The following is a 21,116-nucleotide window of genomic DNA, read 5'->3' on the forward strand; positions in this document are numbered from 1 at the left end:
ACAGAGTGAAGTAAGTCAGAAACAGAAAAACAAATATTGCATATTAACGCATATATGTGGAACCTAGAAAAATGTTTTGCAGGGCAGAAATTGAGACACAGATGTAGAGAACAAACGTATGGACACCAAGGGGGGAAAGCGGCTGGGGGGTGGGGTGGTGGTGTGATGAATTGGGCTATTGGGATTGACATGTATACACTGATGTGTATAAAATGGATGACTAATAAACTGCTATATAAAAAAATAAATAAAATAAAATTCAAAAAAAAAAAACCAAACAGATCCCCAGTAAAACCTGGTGGGCTTCAAAATGCAAATAGGGCAGACACTTGAGTGGAGAAAGACTTACTCTTAAATTTCAGGGTTGGCGAGAAAAGCAGTGAGTAACAACAGGCTCAATGAGGGTGTCACACTTGTTTGCCACCAACCTGGAAGTCGTCAAGGGTCTTCTCTTGATCCCCATGCAGGCTATCAAAAGGCTGACCTAAAACAAATAGACTGCCAGCTATTTCTGCAGTAAAAGTGGGTTTGTTTGGGATCAACAAACAATTGCTGTTTGGGGTCTACAACCATGGCAAGCCACATGCAAGTCCCCCCACAGCAAGGAGAGAACTTTTTTAAAAGGGGGGAAAGGAAGCTGGGAAGGCTGTAGTAAACAAAGAGTCCATTGGAGGAATTGAGAGTTTGAAGTAGAGTGGATTTTCGCTGGCTGAGTTGTGAGAGTCTCTTATTGGCTGAGCTCTTGCCAGTCAAGGAAAGTTTTTGTTCTTCCTGCTGAGCTCTGCTGTTTTCATAGGGCATGAGCACTTCCCTTTCTGACCTCCCAATTCTATTTTAATTGAGGTTTCTTTTCATTAATTTTAGACTGTCCTCCTTTTTTCTTCAATTGTCTTTTCCACTCCGTCAGTTTAGATCTTTGTAACATATCACCACCTCCATTCTTTCTATTATTCAACATATACTTCTTTTCATTATTAAATTCACTATAAAATGGAGCTTTGAGTATTGGAGAAATATGAATCTCAACTTTTCAAAAATCTTCAAATATTCTATACTGTTTTCTAGTTGAGCAGATCTCCTCAGTTTATCATTTAGGGTGTTCTAAAATGTAACCTCAAATTATGTCAGGTACAGTGATTCTTAACCATGGGGCATCATCAATAAAAATGTGCATACACCTATATATGCAAAGAGTTGCATATAATTTTATGCACGAGTCTTGGAAAAATACCCCTGCTCTATACCATCATATCCTGCCACTCTGCCACGCATACCTTAAATTCCAACCATATTAGACCACAAGCAACTTGAGGAATGACAGTATTTATGCAAAAACACATTCTCATACACCCCATGATACTATCCCAAATATCTCCACCAGGTAACTTGGCCCATAGAATATCTCCCTTGAGGTCTTTCAGAATGTTTTCATTCTCTTTATCTGCCCCCTGTTACCTGTTACCTGGATAACTTGGGAACATTTGAGGAAGATAAATGTCATTTTTCAGATTTTAGTCTCTGCTATTCTTCCTAAAGTAAATTATGTTATTCTGGTGTGAAACAATTTTTTACTAAAGAACTTGGATTGTACTCATCTTGATGAACACAGGCTTCAATTTTATTTAAATTTGATGTCTATTTGATTCATGTCAACTCAAAAGGGTGTTCTTTGATGTCCTTTTATTTCTGTTTTCCAGGTTTCTTGAGCACAGGGGATCAGGCTGCAAAAGGAAACTATGGACTCCTTGATCTCATACAGGCTTTAAGATGGACTAGTGAGAATATTGGATTCTTTGGTGGTGACCCCTTAAGAATCACTGTTTTTGGATCTGGTGCTGGGGGTTCATGTGTCAATCTGCTGACTTTATCCCATTATTCTGAAGGTAACCGTTGGAGCAATTCAACCAAAGGTATTATGCAGGTTGCAAATTTTGACAATTTTGGTGTCTGCATGCCACGACCATCAGTAGTATGTGATGCTCTGTATATATTTCTCTGTTTAAACTGTGTTAGGTTGAACTCAATAACTGTTTAAAACTTTGTTTCTTCAGCTTCTCTATGCATGTTTAAATTTTTGTGAAACTCTTTTCTTTGTCTCCTGTGGAGCTTGGTATGGATGCCCTTTCAAACACACTTCAGAATAATTAGCATTACAGTACTTTCCTCTCCTCCAAAGGGTGATTTTGGGGAAAATCAAAGATGTTCACAGTTCTGTTATCTCTGTTTATTCAGTAATCAAAATCAAAGACAAGGGTTTTTTAAATTTATTTTTTTAATGCAAGGCTTGTATATAATCTATTTTCTAGATAGTAGATGTTTTAAACCCTTTACTAGTATGAAGATAATACGGAAGCAGTTGTAAGCTAGTTTGTCTGGAAACGTGATTTTCACTTGTTGTCTGAGTAGAGAATGGACGTTTGATTATTTTGCATGCGTGATCCAAAATTGTCAAAGCATCAAGGTCACTAGTAGAGCTTTTGATTAAAAAGAAAAATGTTTGAATTTGTGCTTTTTCTATTTTCAACTCCAAAAGTGTTAATTTTTTTTACCCTGAGCACTGAGGCTGCTTAAATCCGTGAAATATTGTTCTTGTCTCCATTTTCTGGCCTTGACATCCTTTTTCCAAAATGCCTGCCCAAGGCTTATCATGCTGGTCTTTATGGACTCCCATTTTACCATGAGTTTAGTCACCCATTCTTATAGCATTATTAACTTGAAATATCCACAAGAACAGAGGTGTTTTGTTGGAGAAGTCTGTAAAACAAATACTTTCTCTCCACTATACATACACAATAGGCAGGAAAATAGAGAATATACATCAGCAGAGACCATCTTGTATTTTCTGCTTTTCCATCGTCAATTTATATATATGTTAAGAAAGTATACACTGTCAATTGTAGTTCATGAAGCTTCTTAATTTGTAAGACTGAGCAAATTAAGACTCATATCAAATTATGATATGAGCACCAGACATAGAATATTTGTTTTTGGTATCAAAGACACATTAATGTGGAATTTCAAAATAACAGTCATTAAATGAGTTTGTATATTTGGAGGATCATATATTATTATAGACTTAATTTATAGATATAGTTTATATAACATCTCATTTGTATTAGTAGAGTTCTGAACCGAGATGACAAAATGACATATGTGTGAGAACTCTTTCAATTGTATAGAGATTTTGGTCTGTAGTGAAATGACTTATTTTGAAATAACAAACTTCATTGCTGTTGTTTTTCTTAATTGAACAGATTAGGTTGTTCTAGCCTGAGGACTATACTAACGCCAGTACTTATCTAGGATAACATTGGACAATCTGTTCAGACTTCTTAGGATCATTTGGTCTCAAATGTTCTTTGCACTGATTTTTTCTAAAACTTTTTCTAAATGTAAAGTGAACACGGGCACCAAAGCCATTTTCAGCCAGTATAACACTAGCATTGCATAAAGAGATGAATCAATTAGTTCATCAGCGAGCATTGCTATTCATCAACTCATAATGTGGTAAACAGTGGCAAATGGCTATGAAAACAATTGAAAATATAGCATTCCATCACACTCTTCAAGGAAATCTGCCCATGCCTGGATAGATAAGTGGACTTACGTTTGATCTAGTCATGTTTATCTCTGTTAACGAAGCTGCCTGAATTGAACAGGAGATGCTCAGAAGAGGTCTTGAAATCATCAGGCTAATTTTATCTCCATTGCAGACTTTAAGGTCTGGGAACTTCCCAGAGCTGCAACAATGCTCAGGCCTGTATCTATCAGGAGTCAACCACACAAAACAAGCACTCTCGCTGACAATAGAATATGTGGTTTTTCCCAGTATCATCTAGATGGCATATTTCAGACTATATCAGATGTGATGTGTATTGTCCTTAAAACCTTTTTTGGTATATTTAATTAATGTCATTAAGTCCCTAAAATGGGAAAGAATCTTATTTTAGCTATAAAGTTTTTAAGCAGTACAGTATTTCTCTGAGCAAATGTTGACAAACACATAGCCTATATAATTTTTTTAAATTATTTGTATTTATATTATTTGCTCTGGCAAACTTTGCTCTAGCAAACTGAAAATATGTTCATAAAGATGTCAGAAACCAAAACAAATTTAAATTAGTATTGTTTGACTTTTTGAATATTTTTGTAATTATCTAGGAACATATTACAGACATTTTGAATGCATATATGTGTTTGGAGAAAAAATGAAAACTTTCCTTCTAATTCAGTCATTACTTTAACACCTTTGTGAAAGAGTTCTTACACATTAACACATATGAATGATTGAGCATGTGTTTGAACAACTGAACTACAAAGCTGTATTTGGAAATTGACAGTAAATGTAATTTTTTAAATAAAATAGATAAATTATATTTTTAAAACAAGAATATTATTAGAGAATACCTTAATAAGTAAAGTTCATTTATAAATTTGAATGGTATGAAGCTCTTATCGAGCTGCATATGGGACCATGATTTATAATTCTTCAATGTAATTAAGTGCAAAGCTGTGGACCATGTACTTTTCATCTTTTATGATAAAATACAGCAGTGCACATTCAACAGTGGAAAAAGTTAAATCACCCCCCCCCACTAAATCCTTCTGCTGATGGCTTTTTCTTTAACCTAGTGAAAATACTTCAAATGCTATAACTTCTTCTGAAAGATGAATATTCAGCATAATATGTCTGACATAAAGAGCTGGAAAGAGTATGTCTAAAGCTATATTCTGTTTTGTGTGCCTTTAGGGTCATCCCCAGGGTATTAGCAAATTCCCAGCCCCAGTAGCTATGTGAGGTCTGAACAATTTTTTTTCAGATAAAATCTGATTAAAAGAAACACACAGAGCCATTTTGAAGAAAGATGCTTGCAGCCAAATTGGAGGAAATATCCTCAAAAGACAATACAAAGTCTGATGATGAGTTAAAGGGGAGAGAGTTAGCTGCATCTATCATAACAGCGTAGGTGTTTACTTGCTGAGCAAATAAATATATGGGCCTTTTTGCCACAAGCATTTCCACACTCTCCTTCTCTCCTTGCTTACTGCCTTTTTGAGACATTGCACAATTTAGATCTCTTGATCCCAAAGTAGTTGCTACTCAAAGCAGATGACTAAGGTCCACCTCTCGAATTCATTATACCCTGGGGATGACTTTATGTACCTTCTCTTAAGCAAAACTGTCTCTATCTCCCTGTTTCTTGAGTCATATCTGGGACATGTCTCAAATATCAGATTTTATTGTTTTACCACAGCATTATTCAAAGGTCATCTGAAACTCTTTGTTGTTTTTTCCTATAGGACTTTTTCAACGAGCAATAGCTCAAAGTGGAACTGCCCTTTCCAGCTGGGCTGTTAGTTTCCAACCTGCAAAATATGCTAGAATGTTGGCCACAAAAGTTGGTTGCAATGTTTCAGATACAGTAGAGTTAGTGGAATGCTTACAGAAGAAGCCTTACAAAGAACTTGTTGACCAAGATATTCAACCAGCACGATACCACATAGCCTTTGGACCTGTGATTGATGGTGATGTAATACCAGATGATCCTCAGATATTGATGGAGCAAGGAGAGTTTCTCAACTATGATATAATGTTAGGAGTTAACCAAGGGGAAGGGTTAAAATTCGTTGAAAATATAGTAGATAGCGATGATGGTATCTCCGCTAGTGATTTTGACTTTGCTGTTTCTAATTTTGTTGATAACTTATATGGATACCCTGAAGGCAAAGATGTTTTGAGAGAAACCATTAAATTCATGTATACTGACTGGGCTGACCGTCATAACCCTGAAACCAGAAGGAAGACATTATTAGCTTTGTTTACGGACCATCAGTGGGTGGCACCAGCTGTAGCGACAGCAGATCTTCACTCAAACTTTGGTTCACCCACATATTTCTATGCCTTTTACCATCATTGCCAAACAGATCAGGTTCCAGCTTGGGCTGATGCAGCTCATGGTGATGAGGTTCCCTACGTACTAGGAATCCCCATGATTGGACCTACAGAGTTATTTCCTTGCAATTTCTCCAAAAATGATGTGATGCTGAGTGCGGTCGTAATGACATACTGGACAAATTTTGCTAAAACTGGGTATGTACCTAAGGAATGAAGTTTGCTATAATTTAATTAAAATATCCTCTTAAGTACTTAAAAAATATGTATTTTGTGTCCAAATGATTTAATAGATTAATACCAACAATACATTAAGTTCCTTTATTCAAAATTTATATTTGTGGTGTTTCAAAAAAATCACTGCTTTATTCTTCCTTTGTAAAGTTTATTAAGACAGTCATACCTTTATTGCATTACTCAATTAAATTTATCTTGTTTTTTTAATTACACAGGACTTATTATTATTGTTATTCAATAGTGACAAATATTTTATAAAGATTTTTCAATTTACAGTACTGTATGCCTTTTGATCCTCCCAACTACCTTGTGAGGTGAGCAGCTCAGATACTATAATCCCATTTTACAGAAAAGGGACATTAGGCTACGAGAGCTTTACCTAGATGTTCATATGTTTAGTGTACAGCAGCATTAGGACTCAAATCCTCACCTGCCAATTCCAAATGCCAAGTTTTTTCCAATGCTGTCTCTGCTAGCTTGCCTATGAGACAACTCATATGTACATGAATTTTTAAATCTTTGGGTACATAGCAGCCCGTGGGTAGAGAGAACAAGAATGTGAGATTTACTTATACTACATTCTCATCCAACAACCTGCCTGAACTGGGATTGATATTTCTAAATTGACACAAGTTATGTTAAAACACAGTCTAAAGCCTGGCTGAGTTCACCATCTTCAATTAGATGTTAAACCAGTATTATTTTGATTTTTAAAAGAATAAAACAATTTTTTTCTCATAATTTCTCTTTTCTAGCGACCCAAATCAACCAGTCCCTCAAGACACAAAATTCATCCATACCAAACCCAACCGCTTTGAAGAAGTAGCATGGACCAGATATTCCCAGAAAGACCAACTTTATCTCCATATTGGATTAAAACCAAGAGTTAAAGAACATTACAGAGCCAATAAAGTAAACCTCTGGTTGGAGCTGGTACCTCATCTGCATAATCTCAATGACATTTCTCAGTATACCTCGACAACAACTAAAGTGCCATCAACTGACATCACTTTCAGACCTACGAGAAAAAATTCTGTATCTGTCACATCAGCCTTTCCCACTGCCAAGCAGGATGATCCCAAACAACAACCGAGTCCATTTTCAGTGGATCAAAGGGACTACTCAACAGAGCTGAGTGTCACTATTGCAGTTGGAGCATCACTGCTGTTTCTGAACATCTTGGCCTTTGCAGCCCTGTACTACAAAAAGGATAAGAGGAGACATGATGTTCACAGGAGATGCAGCCCTCAGCGCACGACTACGAATGATCTGACCCACGCACAAGAAGAGGAGATCATGTCCCTCCAAATGAAGCACACCGATTTGGATCATGAATGTGAGTCCATCCATCCACATGAGGTGGTTCTTCGGACCGCCTGCCCCCCAGATTACACACTAGCTATGAGGAGGTCACCTGATGATGTTCCCTTAATGACACCCAACACCATTACAATGATTCCCAACACTATACCAGGGATTCAACCCTTACACACATTCAATACATTTACCGGAGGACAGAACAATACTCTGCCCCATCCTCATCCCCACCCCCACTCACATTCAACAACCAGGGTATAGCCAGATAAGAGAAGCAAACTCTATTTTTTTGATGGATTGCAGTAAAAGATTACTGAAGATTCCTTGGCTTTCAACCTACAAGACGCTTACTATTTAAATAAGGAGGAATATTATGTGAATATACATATCAAGAACTTTGGGGGCTTTGAAAAAAACATGAATTGTACATATATACACAAATCAACTTTAAAAATGAATTTCAATTGCTTGAAGCAATTGTTCTGAATGATACTTTTTCATTCACATTCAAGAATTAATTTTTTGAAGATTTATGTTACATGATGGAATTAGGCATGTGGAGCACCAAACAGGAAAGAACTATGTCTGAAATATAAAATATAAAAAATTTAAAAAACAACCATGAATATGCACAAGGGACACACCAATGGAATGTCAGATAATTTTCACCAGTTTTTATTTGGAGCTGTTTTGTTGTGTAGACCATATTTACATATTTGGATAAGTACACAAAGCACCAATGCTGTTAATGGCCTTAGTGGAGGCTCATGCTGAAATTTGCCAGTAAAACAACGAAGTTTAAAGACTGGCAGGTACAACATTATCACATAAGTGCTGTCAGTATAAAGTTGTGGGGATAAAGGAAACTGGATATTTTTAGCACGATGTGCATGATAATTTATATGCTTGGTGGCTGTGCTGCTGATTAAGCCGTAATTAAAATTCTTCTCATCCCATTGGAGTTTTTAATAGAAGCTTCCTCCATCAATTGGCAGAACTTAAAGAAGATTTTAAGGGGCAAAAGTAATTACAATAAAATAATTCACAGTAGTTTTGATAATAGACGGAATTAGTTATGAAAGGTATTTGAAAAAACTATAGGTATAGTGGTGAATACTCGCTGATATGAATCCCAGAAAAAAAATTCCTATGTTTTTAATATTCTTTTCATTCCCATCTAAGTACTTCATGGAAATATAACCCTAACTGGACATGTGTTACAGGATCTATACTTTGCTGTGGTTTTTTGTTACTCTGTATTTTGTTCCTTTTGGTAAGGTGAAGTGCGTCCAAAGAGTTATTTACTAGTTTTTTATGATATAAGGATGCCCCAAATTACCACTCTGATTACAGTTCTTAGTTCATTGATTTACTCATGTTGCATGACAAAATGTTTACTAATAATAACTCAATATAAAGTTATGTCCCCTCTCACGTCACTTATCTTTCTCACTGAGGTTCATTCACTGGAATTTATTCACGCAATCTGAATAGAGTGCAACGTAGATGCAAAACCTAGAAGGAGTCAACACCTGGAGGATTTTAGTCTTACACATGTGTGTGATTTTAAATGAATATTCTAAGACCACAGGAAACTCTTCATCCCCCTGTTGTTTACCAGTAACAGTATATCACAGACCTTTCCAAATGTTTGTATATGTAATCAGATGTACATTTGTATTAAAAGAAAATTGAGATGGACTTAAAGAGCACATCCTGATAAATACTTTCTCTCTTACCTGTACTATATTTCTATTAGACTAAAGTTATGTGATTTTTTTTTACATTTTTTCAGATGACTAGCAATTTTGATAGTTTGTAAGATAATGCAAAGAACTTTCTCTGACAAACTAACTGCAGTAACAGAAACCTTTCTTTTCAGTTACTCTTTTTCAAGAATGAAAGCTTATTATACAAAAAACATTGTATACTACTTGATGGAAACAACTTTGTACATCTTGGCCATGTCATTGGTCATTGCGTGAAATAAAGATAATAATGACTATAGTCCAATGCTAAGAGACATGATCTTTGCTCATTAAAGAGCTAAAATGTTTATTGCTGTTTTGTCTTTTTTTAACAAACAAGAACAACAACAACAGAAAAAGAAACATGACTGTCTCAGACAGTCATTTTTCTAGACAAGTCAGGTTTTTGAAGACATATAGGTAACTTCTACAGAAAACACACCGTGTATTTAAAGGCAAGTCTCATCTAAGATGAAACTGATGAAACGTTAATATTTTGAATTTTTAAGCCCAGGAACTCATGAAAAAATATTAGCTTTGTATTTTTAAATACCTCTTATGTAAAAGTGGTGTGGAAATAAAATGTGCCAATTGTTTTCCGTTAGAAACACAGGTTCCAATTCTGATCATCAAGGAACAGGTCTATTGGAAATAAATGTGCAATATTCATGAAATAGAATAGCTAGGTTCACAATATAAGGGTGATTAAATTATCATAAAGTAGTGGTTAGGAAGTTATCTTTCTAAGAAAAATTTTAAGTGCTGAGCAAGACATTAAGCTAACACTAAAGATAAAAATCTTCCCTTTCAAGGAATTTGTTTACTTATAATTCCCCCTCCCAATTATTAACTATCAGTAAAATGTAGATATTTCTCCGTAACTTCAAATAAAAATCTGTTAGAAGCAAAAAGTCTTCAAAATCCAGAGCAGACTACGTGCAGTTTTTGCCTGATTGGTTATGCTTTTAGACTGTGAACTGCCAATGTAAAAGTATAAAAAGAATTGTTTAACATCTGAAATATTGTTTAATCAGAAAACTGTCTTTTACTGTATTGATTAAACAAAAGATAAAAACAGAAATAGAAATGACAACAAAATAAGATATAAATGAAATCTTTCATATGCATTACTTCACTTAGCAAAACCATTATATTATATTTTAATGATGGCCATATTTATATCTATCTACCTATCTGTTGCTCTAAACTTATCTATTACTCGATCTATATAGCTATACCATAACAGACATCTATTTTATACTAATTTAGGGAAATGATTTAGGAAAACAAAGCATAGCCCTATTCTTTTTTTAAAAATTAATGTAGCATCAACTTTGCGGAAGATAAAGCAGCTCTAAGTTTTATTACTGTTTCAGGTCGTGATGAAGTCATTGTGAATGAATGTTAGTTGCTAGTTTTATAATTACAACAGCTAGTTTTCTGAATGTAAAATGATGTCCCACAATAAATAGAACATTAAGAACTGTTTTTAAAGCTGAAACATAAATTTTAAATGCAAGAAATATTTTGAATATTGTTATGAAATTTTACCCAATATGTTTAAAGTGTATTTATTTAGATGATAATTTTCTTTAGAAAAAAAGTTGCAAAAGTAAAAGAATATTTCTGTCATCACTTATTACTTCAGATTTTCCTGACTCTGATGAAACTGCAAATAGTCAAGTCTGCTTACAATTTATACAAACATTAAGCCAAAATTGACTTTATTTCATTGTCTTGCTAGTATACAAAATTCTTGCCAAATGTTTACCAACAGATGAATGTTGTTTTAGAATATGGCATTAGCAATATAAGAGTGACAGATCTCATAGTTTTAAATTTGTATTGAATATGTTGACTGTGAACAAAATCTAGTTGACTGCTACAGTTATATCATGAGTTTCATTATTAACTTTAGGAAACTGGAAAGTCATTTGCTAAAGCATTAAAAATACCCAATTTGAATCTGGAGAGATCATGCTAATAGCTCAAAGTAGAAAATCTGAGTAAAGTATAGATTATTTCATTCTTCATTTCAAATTTAAAAGTTGACCATAATAATGGTTTAATTCAATTTTTTTTATCTATATAACATAAAAATAGCAACAAAGTTTTTTAAAACAATCAACCATATGTAATACTAAAGAAGAAAACAAGGATGGCACTAATCTTCTTACAGAAAAGAAATACCAAAACTCAACTGTTTTATCTATAACATATTATTCTCAGTTATTTCACCTGTTGGCATACTTATACTGACACATGTTAATGTAATGAAAGGATTCAGAGAATGTGGTTTTATGTTCCAGCTTTAAAGACACTACTACATAGAAATTACTGGGATTCTTTTCTTTGGCGAGTTTCACAGAAATATTTTCATAGGGCAAAATGATGAATGGAATTCTTAGGAAGCTGTCGAATATGGTGGCAGTCCTTTGATATTTGTTTTCTTCTGTGTTATTGGTTCGAAGTACTGGCCTTTCCCTTCATTTCTAGTAATTAGTTGTTATAGACTATCACTTTTTAATATGAGTGAAGATTAGATAATTTGGTTATACGTGTGAAAGATGCTCCCAAATAAATTCAATTAATGGGCACTTCCCTGATGAGATTTTGTTATCACTCATTTAATTATCTTGTCAAGCTTTTTGTTACAACAATTGTTTTAGCTTTTTAGTCAACAAACTAAGGGAATTTCTCCAACAGCCTTATACCTCTCCTGCACTTGATATAACAGCATACACTTCAAATTTCCATCAGAAGTCTCTAAAGAAATTTCCCACTGATGTGAAATACTTGGTAACCAACTTGATTATTTTTCATAAGCATTCTGATTTGATTTTATTCTGGCACTTTGCTGTATTTGTATGCAGGCCAGAAATCAGTTCCATTTGAAAAGGGTTGTAGCATCTACAGACTGGAATAACCATGTGCAGGGCATAAGTGCCTTTCTTTCTAGCATTTTATTTATGAACATTATTGTCTTTTTTTAATTTGCAGATCCTAATAATTCAATTTAAAAGTTATAATAGGGTGACCATGTTATAAGTTAACAATAAGAAAATTTTATTTAGAAAAGTCTTTTCTTGCATTTAGTTTAATTTTTGTATGTTATCAAATGGGTCCAAATGACTTCTGGAAAAGAGCAAGGTGAATTTTTGAAAAGCAACAGTTATTTAGGCATTTGATTTAATTGTACGTGTGGAAACTTAAATCTCTAGCAATCTTAAACTTTTTTTACCAAATAAGTAATTTTAATGTAAAAGAAGTCTGAAGTTGTTAGGGACAATCAAATCAGACAGATATATAATTTTATCTAGTCAACCATCATATATACCATGTGGTATATATAGCCTATGAACTATATAGTTTGTAGGATATTTATGATGGCCCTTTCAGACTCATGTATTTCCAAATGACATTGTATACCTCCCTACATATGTATTAATGTGATAGAATTTAGTCCTCTATGAAAAGTCAAGCCAAAGTGCTAGCAGTTTTGTGTTGAAATGAATGATGACAATTAGAGCTTTAAAGAAATTTGTAAAAGTACAGTAACAAAAAATCAGCAAATGAAATTAAAGCAGAGGAACTATTTTTGAATGCCGTTTCCAGAATTGATATCTATATTAGATGGTGTGTTTAAAAGGATTTTAGTGTTTTTGATTCATCCTTCTCTGCACTCGTATCATTTAGCAAATTAATGGGGCATATGTTTTTTGTAATAAAAGGCCATTGGGTTGTCATGATTCAGTTTGTGTTTGGACATCCATGGATTTCATTAAAATCAGGTTTATTATCACGAATAAATATTGCCATGTTTTCCAAGTTGTGTTGACCATTTTTAAACTCAGAAATAATTTCATCTGTTTGACACACACAAAAACATTTCCAAGATAAATGTTCCCTTGCAACTTCTTTCTCTTGCCCACACATGTGCTGACAGTTCTGATTTTATGGAAACAATGATATTTTATGGTCTGTTCACCTCTTGGTGAAGGCAGGGAAAGAATTTGGAGAGTAAAGTTTGGGAACTTGGATACAGTTGTTACAGAGCTTGTCAGAAAAGAGAGAGGAAAGCGGGAGGAGGAAGAGAAAATGAAAAAGGGAAGGAGTGAGGAAAGAGGGAGAAAGAAAGGAAGAAAAACTTCTCAATTTTTAATTAATGACTTCTTGCCTCCAAATAGGTTTTTTTTAAGCATAGATATATGACAGTTACTTAAAAAGAGCACAAAGTTTCTCTCCATAGAACATAATCTATTGTCCTTAGAGAACAAGATTCATAATATTTAGGAAGAGGCACAAAATTTAATCGTTGATACGAGTCTTTGTCAAATTGTGTCACTAGAAACAAACAAAAATAAAATCTAGAGATATATATTTCTAGTTTTGTACAATCTAATCAATAATGATCTTTGTAGGGAAGACTAAGTGAAGTGTGGACATCTCTCATCTGACTATCATCCAAGATAAGAGTACAGTAAACAATTAGGACATCATAGAATTTTCCCATGCATGGTCTAAAGACCAATATTTTCAAACTGCTAAATAGAATTGTCATTGCCTTGCTGGTCTCTGTGACCACATATAGCCATCAGTACCAAATAAACAGTTCAAAAACACATTCTAAGAGTTTCACTTTCCATGAAAGGATTTTGATGTTTAGTAGGATTTCATGTTGTTTTATATGATTACATTTTTTCATTACATTTTTACATTTTCTTACAGGTTACAGAATGTTATTTTTGAGTTCAAAAGAAATGTCCCAAATATATTCTATAAATGTTCATATGAAAGCAATATTTTCTAGTGGAGTGCCATAATTTGAAGTACTTTCTCTACTGCCCCCATCCTGCAGAGTTGTCTTGAATCTCCCCTTAAACATTTCTATTTCTCTCCTGAAAACACTCAGCTTCACTCTCAGAGCTGACTTCCTCTGCACTGCCAGAGATCTCCCCACCAGTTCCTGCAGCTTCCATTCCAATGCCTTCTCCCATTATTATTTATGCCTCCTTCTTCAAGGATGTAGAATTTGTGGGGAAAGTCTTAAGGTGAATTAAATTAATGGTGCTTCGGGCAGGTAGGAAACTAGTGATCACCAATCAAGCAATGAGAGGAATTAGCCATCCATTCACTCAAGAAGTGGTGCCCAACATGTGCCAGACAATGTAGGGAGTGTTAGACACATGAACCAACTCTGTTATTTACCCAATAACAATTATTGCCACACTAGGAATAGTTTTAAACACTTAAACTACTCGGATCACCTTTTGTGCTACCAACTATATCACATCATTATGCAACATCTTGTTTTATCTATTTGATAGGTCTAAAAATAGTAAAGATAAAACAACATTTGTTGAGTTCCCACAATATTATATGAATTCTATTGAGCAAGTCCATCAACAGAGGCAGGTGTATAATAATCCTTCCTAATAATAAATATGGCCATATCTGAAGTCACCCTATATTAGGCCAAAATAGATCATGGAATACTAAATAGCTTAAAGCTCACCTGATCCAACCACATAACTAATTCCTTAATCCTCTACTACAATCCTAACGTGGTTGTGAACCCTATCATTGCACAATACCATGAGTCTGGAATTCTAAAACAGCTGGCTATGTTTGGGACCATTTGGAATTTCTTCCTTATACTGATCTATTGGGTTTTTTTTTTTTCCCTAAAAGTCATAAAGTCTCCATCATCTGACTTCCTTTTAAATATTTTAAGACAGCTATTATATCTTCCATGAGTCATTCTCTTCTCAAAGGAAGAATTTCTATTTTCAATACACCATTCTGAACACTTTTTTGAATATCCTACCAAACGAAGTTTCTCAGGAAGTATGATGTCAAGAGTTGAACATGACAAATGTTTCAAGTATAGGTTGATCTTTACTTCATAGAACACCACTATAAGTGTCCTCATTGTAGAAAATAGTTTTTAAAATATAATCTATGATAGTATCATCTTCTTTAGTGGCCATAGCACACTAGTAATTCAGTCTGAGACATACTCCCTACTAAGACTCTTTAAAATCTTACACATACAGCCATTAAGGAAATTCTACCTTCACCCTGTCTTTGACAATTTGAGTTTTACCTCATCTTTAGGATACTGAACACTATTAAATGACCCTTCATTAGATTCAGCACATTGTTCTAGCCTATGACGTTCTTTCCATCCAAGAGGAGAGAAATCCATTAAAATGATGAACATCGTTCTATCTTTACCCAGATCATTAACAAAAAACACTGTCCAGAGTTAAGTTGAGGACAAAGCTCTGGAGTAATAGGAATAGAAGTAGTATGCATAGTACTGAGAACAGCAATAGATATATTTGCTGAGCACTTGCTATATTCTAGGTTCTGTATTTACACCCCACAACAAACCACCACACACCACCCTCAAAGTACCTATCAATCATTTTCTATGCACTTATTCATTAATTCATTCTTTAAAAGATACTTATTAAAGATCGTTTACATACAAGTCACTGAGCTATTTATGATAGAAAAGTGAATAAAACATAGCCTTTTTCACCCATTACTAGCAACCAAATGATTAATTCTTCATCTTGTTTACACACATAGCCTGAGACATTATCAGATAAATTTGAAGAATTGATTTTCTGCCATTTAAAATATTTGACATCATAGTCATCTTTAGTAAGAAAATTGGGGTAATTACCCTAGAACGTCTATTTAAAGATTTCTGAGTGGCTAGAACTTTGTGGTAAATGGTAGAAGATATCACAGAAAAAGAATGTGGTTTTGCCACTTCAATATTTTCCCCAATTCTTACATTAATCATCTGTCATAATTAAGATGCTGTCTTAGGCCAGACAACTGTACTCTTCAAATGGTATCATTTAATAGAAAAACTACCTCATGAACAAAGTAGAAAAATTGAAATAGTATAACATATTTTACAGTGAAAAGTAAACATGTCTCACTTCAGATCTCAATTCCTTCCCCAGAAACATTGACAGTTTCTAGTTTTTATATATATTTCTACGAATATTCCATTCATATATGAACAGGTGCAAATGTGCATTGCCTATGTCTGGATGTGGAGGAGAATATGTATATATTCTTTTTTAACTTATCTGAAAATGCTCCATGGGAGCACAGTATGTCTGCTTTATGAGATAACTGAAGTAAATAAAAATAAGTTGCAAATTTATCCATGAATCCAAACTACTCTAATCAAAATTGCAGCAGAGTATGTTTGTTTCTTTCCAGACCTTAGATGGGTAAATGTCAAGAATGACCAAGATCATTTTGAAGCAAAAGAATAAGGAGCAACAACTTCATCTACCGTATTTCAAGAGTTACTAATAAGCTGTGGTAATTAAAACAGTGTAGTATCAATTAGGAGAGACAGATGGAGAATAACAGTGAACTCATAAATAGATCAATGAAAAAGGAGGAATTTGTTGTATGCCAGAGTAACATTACAAATCAAGGTGGGGGGAAGGAAAAATTCTTCAGCTAAAAGTAGCTACCTACATGACAGAAAATTATCTCTATGTCTTACTACACACAAAAATTAATCCGACATAAATTAAAGATATAAATATGAAAAACAAACTTTAAATGTTTGAGAAGAAAATATTGTCACATCTTGAAGTAGGAAAGAATTTATTAAACAAGAAATAAAATAGTATAAACTATAAAGGAAAGGATAAGAATTGAAATTAAAATATCAATACCTCAGATAAGATTTTTTAAATGATGACAAGCATACACTGAAAGTAAATATTTACAACATATGTAAGCAATGAAAGATTAATTAATGAGTTGAATAGAAATCTCCTGTAAATAATAGGAAAATAACTCACAAGAAAAATGGGGCTGATGAAATATTGTGGCTTGAAAACATGTCTTTGTTTCTTCCCTCTCCCTAATCCTCACAAAAATATGAGAGATGAAAAATACATAAATCCATCAGAACAAGAAGAATAGAAGAAGAGATTACAGATTGGGGTTTCTATAAAGCTTTTGGATGATAAAAATTAGATAAATTAAATAATATTAAGGAAGTAATACAACCTATAAATAATAACATAAATCAGAATTAGAGAGGTTAAAAAGTGCTTTAATAGAACTCAAGAAATAATTGTAAATAAAAGAAACAATGATTTCAAACGTGAAGATTAAATTGAAAGAAATACAAGAGCAAAGAATGCTTTAAGAAACTTAAAAAATGCCTCAAGACAAATAGAGGTAAAAAGGAGAAAAAGTCTCAGTCCAAAAATAAAAAAGAAAAGAAAGAAGAAGAAGAAGGATTCAAGTATAAATGACAAATAAGGAGGTAGACAAACAAAACTCAACATATGTGTATATGGAATCTTCCAAAAAGAAAACCAAAACAGAGAACAAAATAAATACAATAAAAGTATAATTACAGAAAATTTTCTCAATGTAATAGAAAAAGATTTGAAATTACATTTTGAAAGGATGTACTGAGTATCAGAAAACTGATAAAAAAATGACTAACGTTACGACATATTCTATTAAGATTATTGAATATCAAAGAAAAACATTCTTTGTGCATTTACAGCCAGGTAAAAAGATCAAGTCTCTTATGATGGATATTCTCATAATATAATTAGGTTATCATCAGAGTTTTCAAAAGCAACGCTTTATGCCAGCAGAAAATCGAGTAGCATATGCAAGATGCTCAAGGAAAGAGAATGCGAGCCAGTGATTTTTATATTGAACCATAAACTAACTTTACTTAAGATACAAGTATGAAGGCCATAGACAAATCATTAATGACACTCAAGAGCTTAGGGAATATTGTTTCCATGAACATTTCTTGAGAAATTTAGCAGAAAGTGACCTCAGACAAACAGAAAGATGACACTGATGTAAGGACTTATGATGAGCACTAAATATATATTCACTCAAAGAACTATGACTAAATGAGGGTTATAAGGTAGAGAGTACATTAGACAATGGCTATATACTTTGACAATGTAGACATAATACATTTATAAAAAATGTGAGGAGAATAGGAAAATAAGAAAGGATATTCTGATGCAAGATAGCATAGGTTAAGTAAAAGCCCTGTCATTTGGATTTTAAAGTGGAAGTGTCAGAATAAAAACTAAAAAAAGGTTAAGCAAATAATTACCAAGCCAGTGGCAATGAGAATCTCCAGAGCTTACACTGTGGTCTTGAAATTAAAATATCAATACTGACAGTATTGACTGTCAATTGACAGTCACTACTTTAAAAGCAAATCACAGGGAGAGAGAGAAAGAAGGAGAGAGGGAGAAACAGAGAGAGACACCTGGGGAACAAACTGTCCGAGATGAATCTGGAACATCTTGTCAAAGACTTCTATAAATATATCAGAAGGACTCAGGAGCCACCTTGAAGATCTCACTATCTAAAGATGGGATGATTTGAGCATCAAAAAGGATCATTTCAATTGATTGAAACAAATCAAATTGAAATCCATAAGTCAATAACAGCTAAAAAAAAAAAACTCTTCTGTCACTTATGGAGGATAACTGGAATTCAACTCACTGTTTTGAAAACTGATAAATAAAAGGAAGCATTAAAGAATTTGTCCTATCATTCTTCTATGAACTATGTAATTAGGTAGCCAAATCATAGATGAAAGGAATTTACTCTCTATAGAATTATTTCAGCTAATAAAAGAAGGATCATTGTATTAGAATTTCAGGTTTTCTCACTTCCAATAAATTAATGGAGCTATTGAGCATTGGTATCATTATAAAAATAGAAACAACGAATCATGATGTGCCTCTGGATGGAAATTCACAGCACCAATTCTGAAGAGGTCTTGCACCCAAAAGTGAACCTATATCTGATGAAGTCTCTATGTCCAACTACTAAGAAATACATAGGACAAAGGAGCAGCTTAAAATACACAACGGGGATAAAAACAACAAAATTCATACTATAGGATATTTTATCAATTAAATTTCCTGGCTTCTTCAATGAATAAACTGCAAGAAAAAATATGGTGAGATATTCTGTAGATTAAAAGAAATTTACAAAAACAAACAAAAAAACTGCTTAGGGAAGTACCCCTGGGTGATAAAATTATAAAGAAAAGCAAGATGGTTAACAAGCACCCAAGATGGTGTTTATTTCAAGGAGAGGAAAGAAGTTGTGATCAGGACGGGGCATACGGAGGACTTTTACAAAATTTTATTTCTTAATCTGGGTGGTTTTTTCCAGAGTATTTTTCTTACAATGATGTATTATTAAATAAACATTTATTTCATGAGGTTTTTCTGTACTTGTATCATAATTTACAATAAAATAAAAAGTATTTTAATAAAAGAGGTAATAAATGAAAACGTTTCAGCCTTAAAGGATATGAGTTTATTAAATGAAAGGGCCTACCAACTGTCTAGTATAGTGGATGGAAAGAGCACCCCATCAAGGCACACAGTCATGAAATGTCAGGCATCAGAAGAAAAGTTTCTACAGCTTCCAGAGAGAAAGAGAAGTGGTTCTCAACATCAGCTCTGGAAACAAATGCCTTCACATTTTTTTAGGGGAAATTATGATCTACTTAGAATTTTATATATAAACAAAATATTAGTCCAATGTATCAGTCCAAGAAGACATGGATCCAGGAGACAGAGGGAGGGAACAGCCAAGATGACTGCTCAGGAGGCCAGAGAACAACCAGTCCCGCTCAGAGTGTGATGCCGGGGACCCCAATAGAGAGGTCTGTAGAATAAAATTGAAACTGATGGAGTATCTGATATGTTTCACATGTAAAAAGAATGTCATTTGTATGGATTTTATAATTTTTTGCTGAATTTGAGAAGGATGTAGAAAACTAAGCAACAAATAAAATGATCATTGTTAATACAGAGAAAAACAAAAAGTGCTATAAGAAATGGAATGTAATCCTTGAACATATATTTGTGCACATGAATGGAAGTACACTTAAGGGATAATTCTTACAAGTAAAAAGGTTGGATCATAGGATATTTTCTCTTTTTTGACTATTTCCTGATTGATTTTCAAAGATGTTATACAAATTTACACTCCCACCAACAGTGTATTAAAGTACCAATTTCCCTCTACTATGGCCAAAAATGTAATTATCACTTTTTTATCTTTTCCATTTTACTATAAGTGGAATGTCATTATTGTATTAATTTGCATTTTAAAATTGAGGTAAAGCATCTTTTCTTATGCTTATAAGCCATTGTATTTCTTTTTATATTAAATGTCTTTATATATTTTTTCTATTTCTTTATTAATTTCTTCATATGGAATTATGAGAGCTCTCTATAGATAAATAAAATCAGTACTTTTTGTCATGTGTGTTGTAAATAATTTTGCTCAATTTTCCTTTGAATTTTATGTTATTTTGTGCTGGGAAGAAATGTTTGTGTTTTGGTATTTAAGTGTATTAGGGTTTCCTTTATGTTTTCTGGATTTTCTGTCTTGCTTAGAAAGACATTCCCCATTCCAAGATTTTTTTTTTTTACATTTGCTCATATTATCTTCTGTATTGACAGTCTCATTCTTTATAGTTCAATTTTTTGATCCATCTGAAATTTATATTGACATGACAGGTAAGGAGGAATTTAGGTTTTTGGTTTTTTTTTTTCCCAGCTAAGTCAAGATTTTAATACATTTCAGACCTGAGTAAAATGAATGTTATTGTATTGTGAAACTGAGAACTTTTTAGTTTTAGCTACTGAAATCTACAAGACTGTAGAAGAGCAAGATGCTAGCTAAACCACATGTAGGTCGTTACTACCTCTGTCTCCTTCCATGCCTATGACTGAAACCTACCTGTTCTCTTAGTATGTGACATCTTACAACCAGATGGGAAATTCCCAAGGAGTTTAAAACTATCTAGCCAGTGAAGGGAAGGTCCTCTGGCTTATGATCCTAGTCTGCACATG

At 33.5% G+C, this 21,116-nt stretch overlaps 1 protein-coding gene across 10 annotated transcripts in view; it reads left to right on the forward strand.

Moving 5' to 3' along the window:
* The window catches only part of NLGN1 (neuroligin 1), a 902,159-nt gene extending 892,656 nt beyond the window's left edge, over positions 1–9,503 (forward strand). For 5 of the 10 annotated variants that reach the window (XM_067034033.1, XM_067034032.1, XM_059065459.2 and 2 more), the window contains 3 exons: positions 1,698–1,910; positions 5,302–6,091; positions 6,886–9,503. In XM_067034033.1, coding sequence (XP_066890134.1) covers positions 1,698–1,910; positions 5,302–6,091; positions 6,886–7,708 — 1,826 coding nt within the window. In that variant the 3' untranslated portion in view covers positions 7,709–9,503. The remainder of the gene's footprint in view (positions 1–1,697; positions 1,911–5,301; positions 6,092–6,885) is intronic. The other 5 variants (XM_067034027.1, XM_067034029.1, XM_067034028.1 and 2 more) reach the window with 1 other exon arrangement.
* The last annotated feature ends 11,613 nt before the right edge of the window (positions 9,504–21,116 follow it).

Source organism: Kogia breviceps, chromosome 5 (genome assembly GCF_026419965.1).
Source record: "Kogia breviceps isolate mKogBre1 chromosome 5, mKogBre1 haplotype 1, whole genome shotgun sequence".
NCBI classification, from domain to species: domain Eukaryota; kingdom Metazoa; phylum Chordata; class Mammalia; order Artiodactyla; family Physeteridae; genus Kogia; species Kogia breviceps.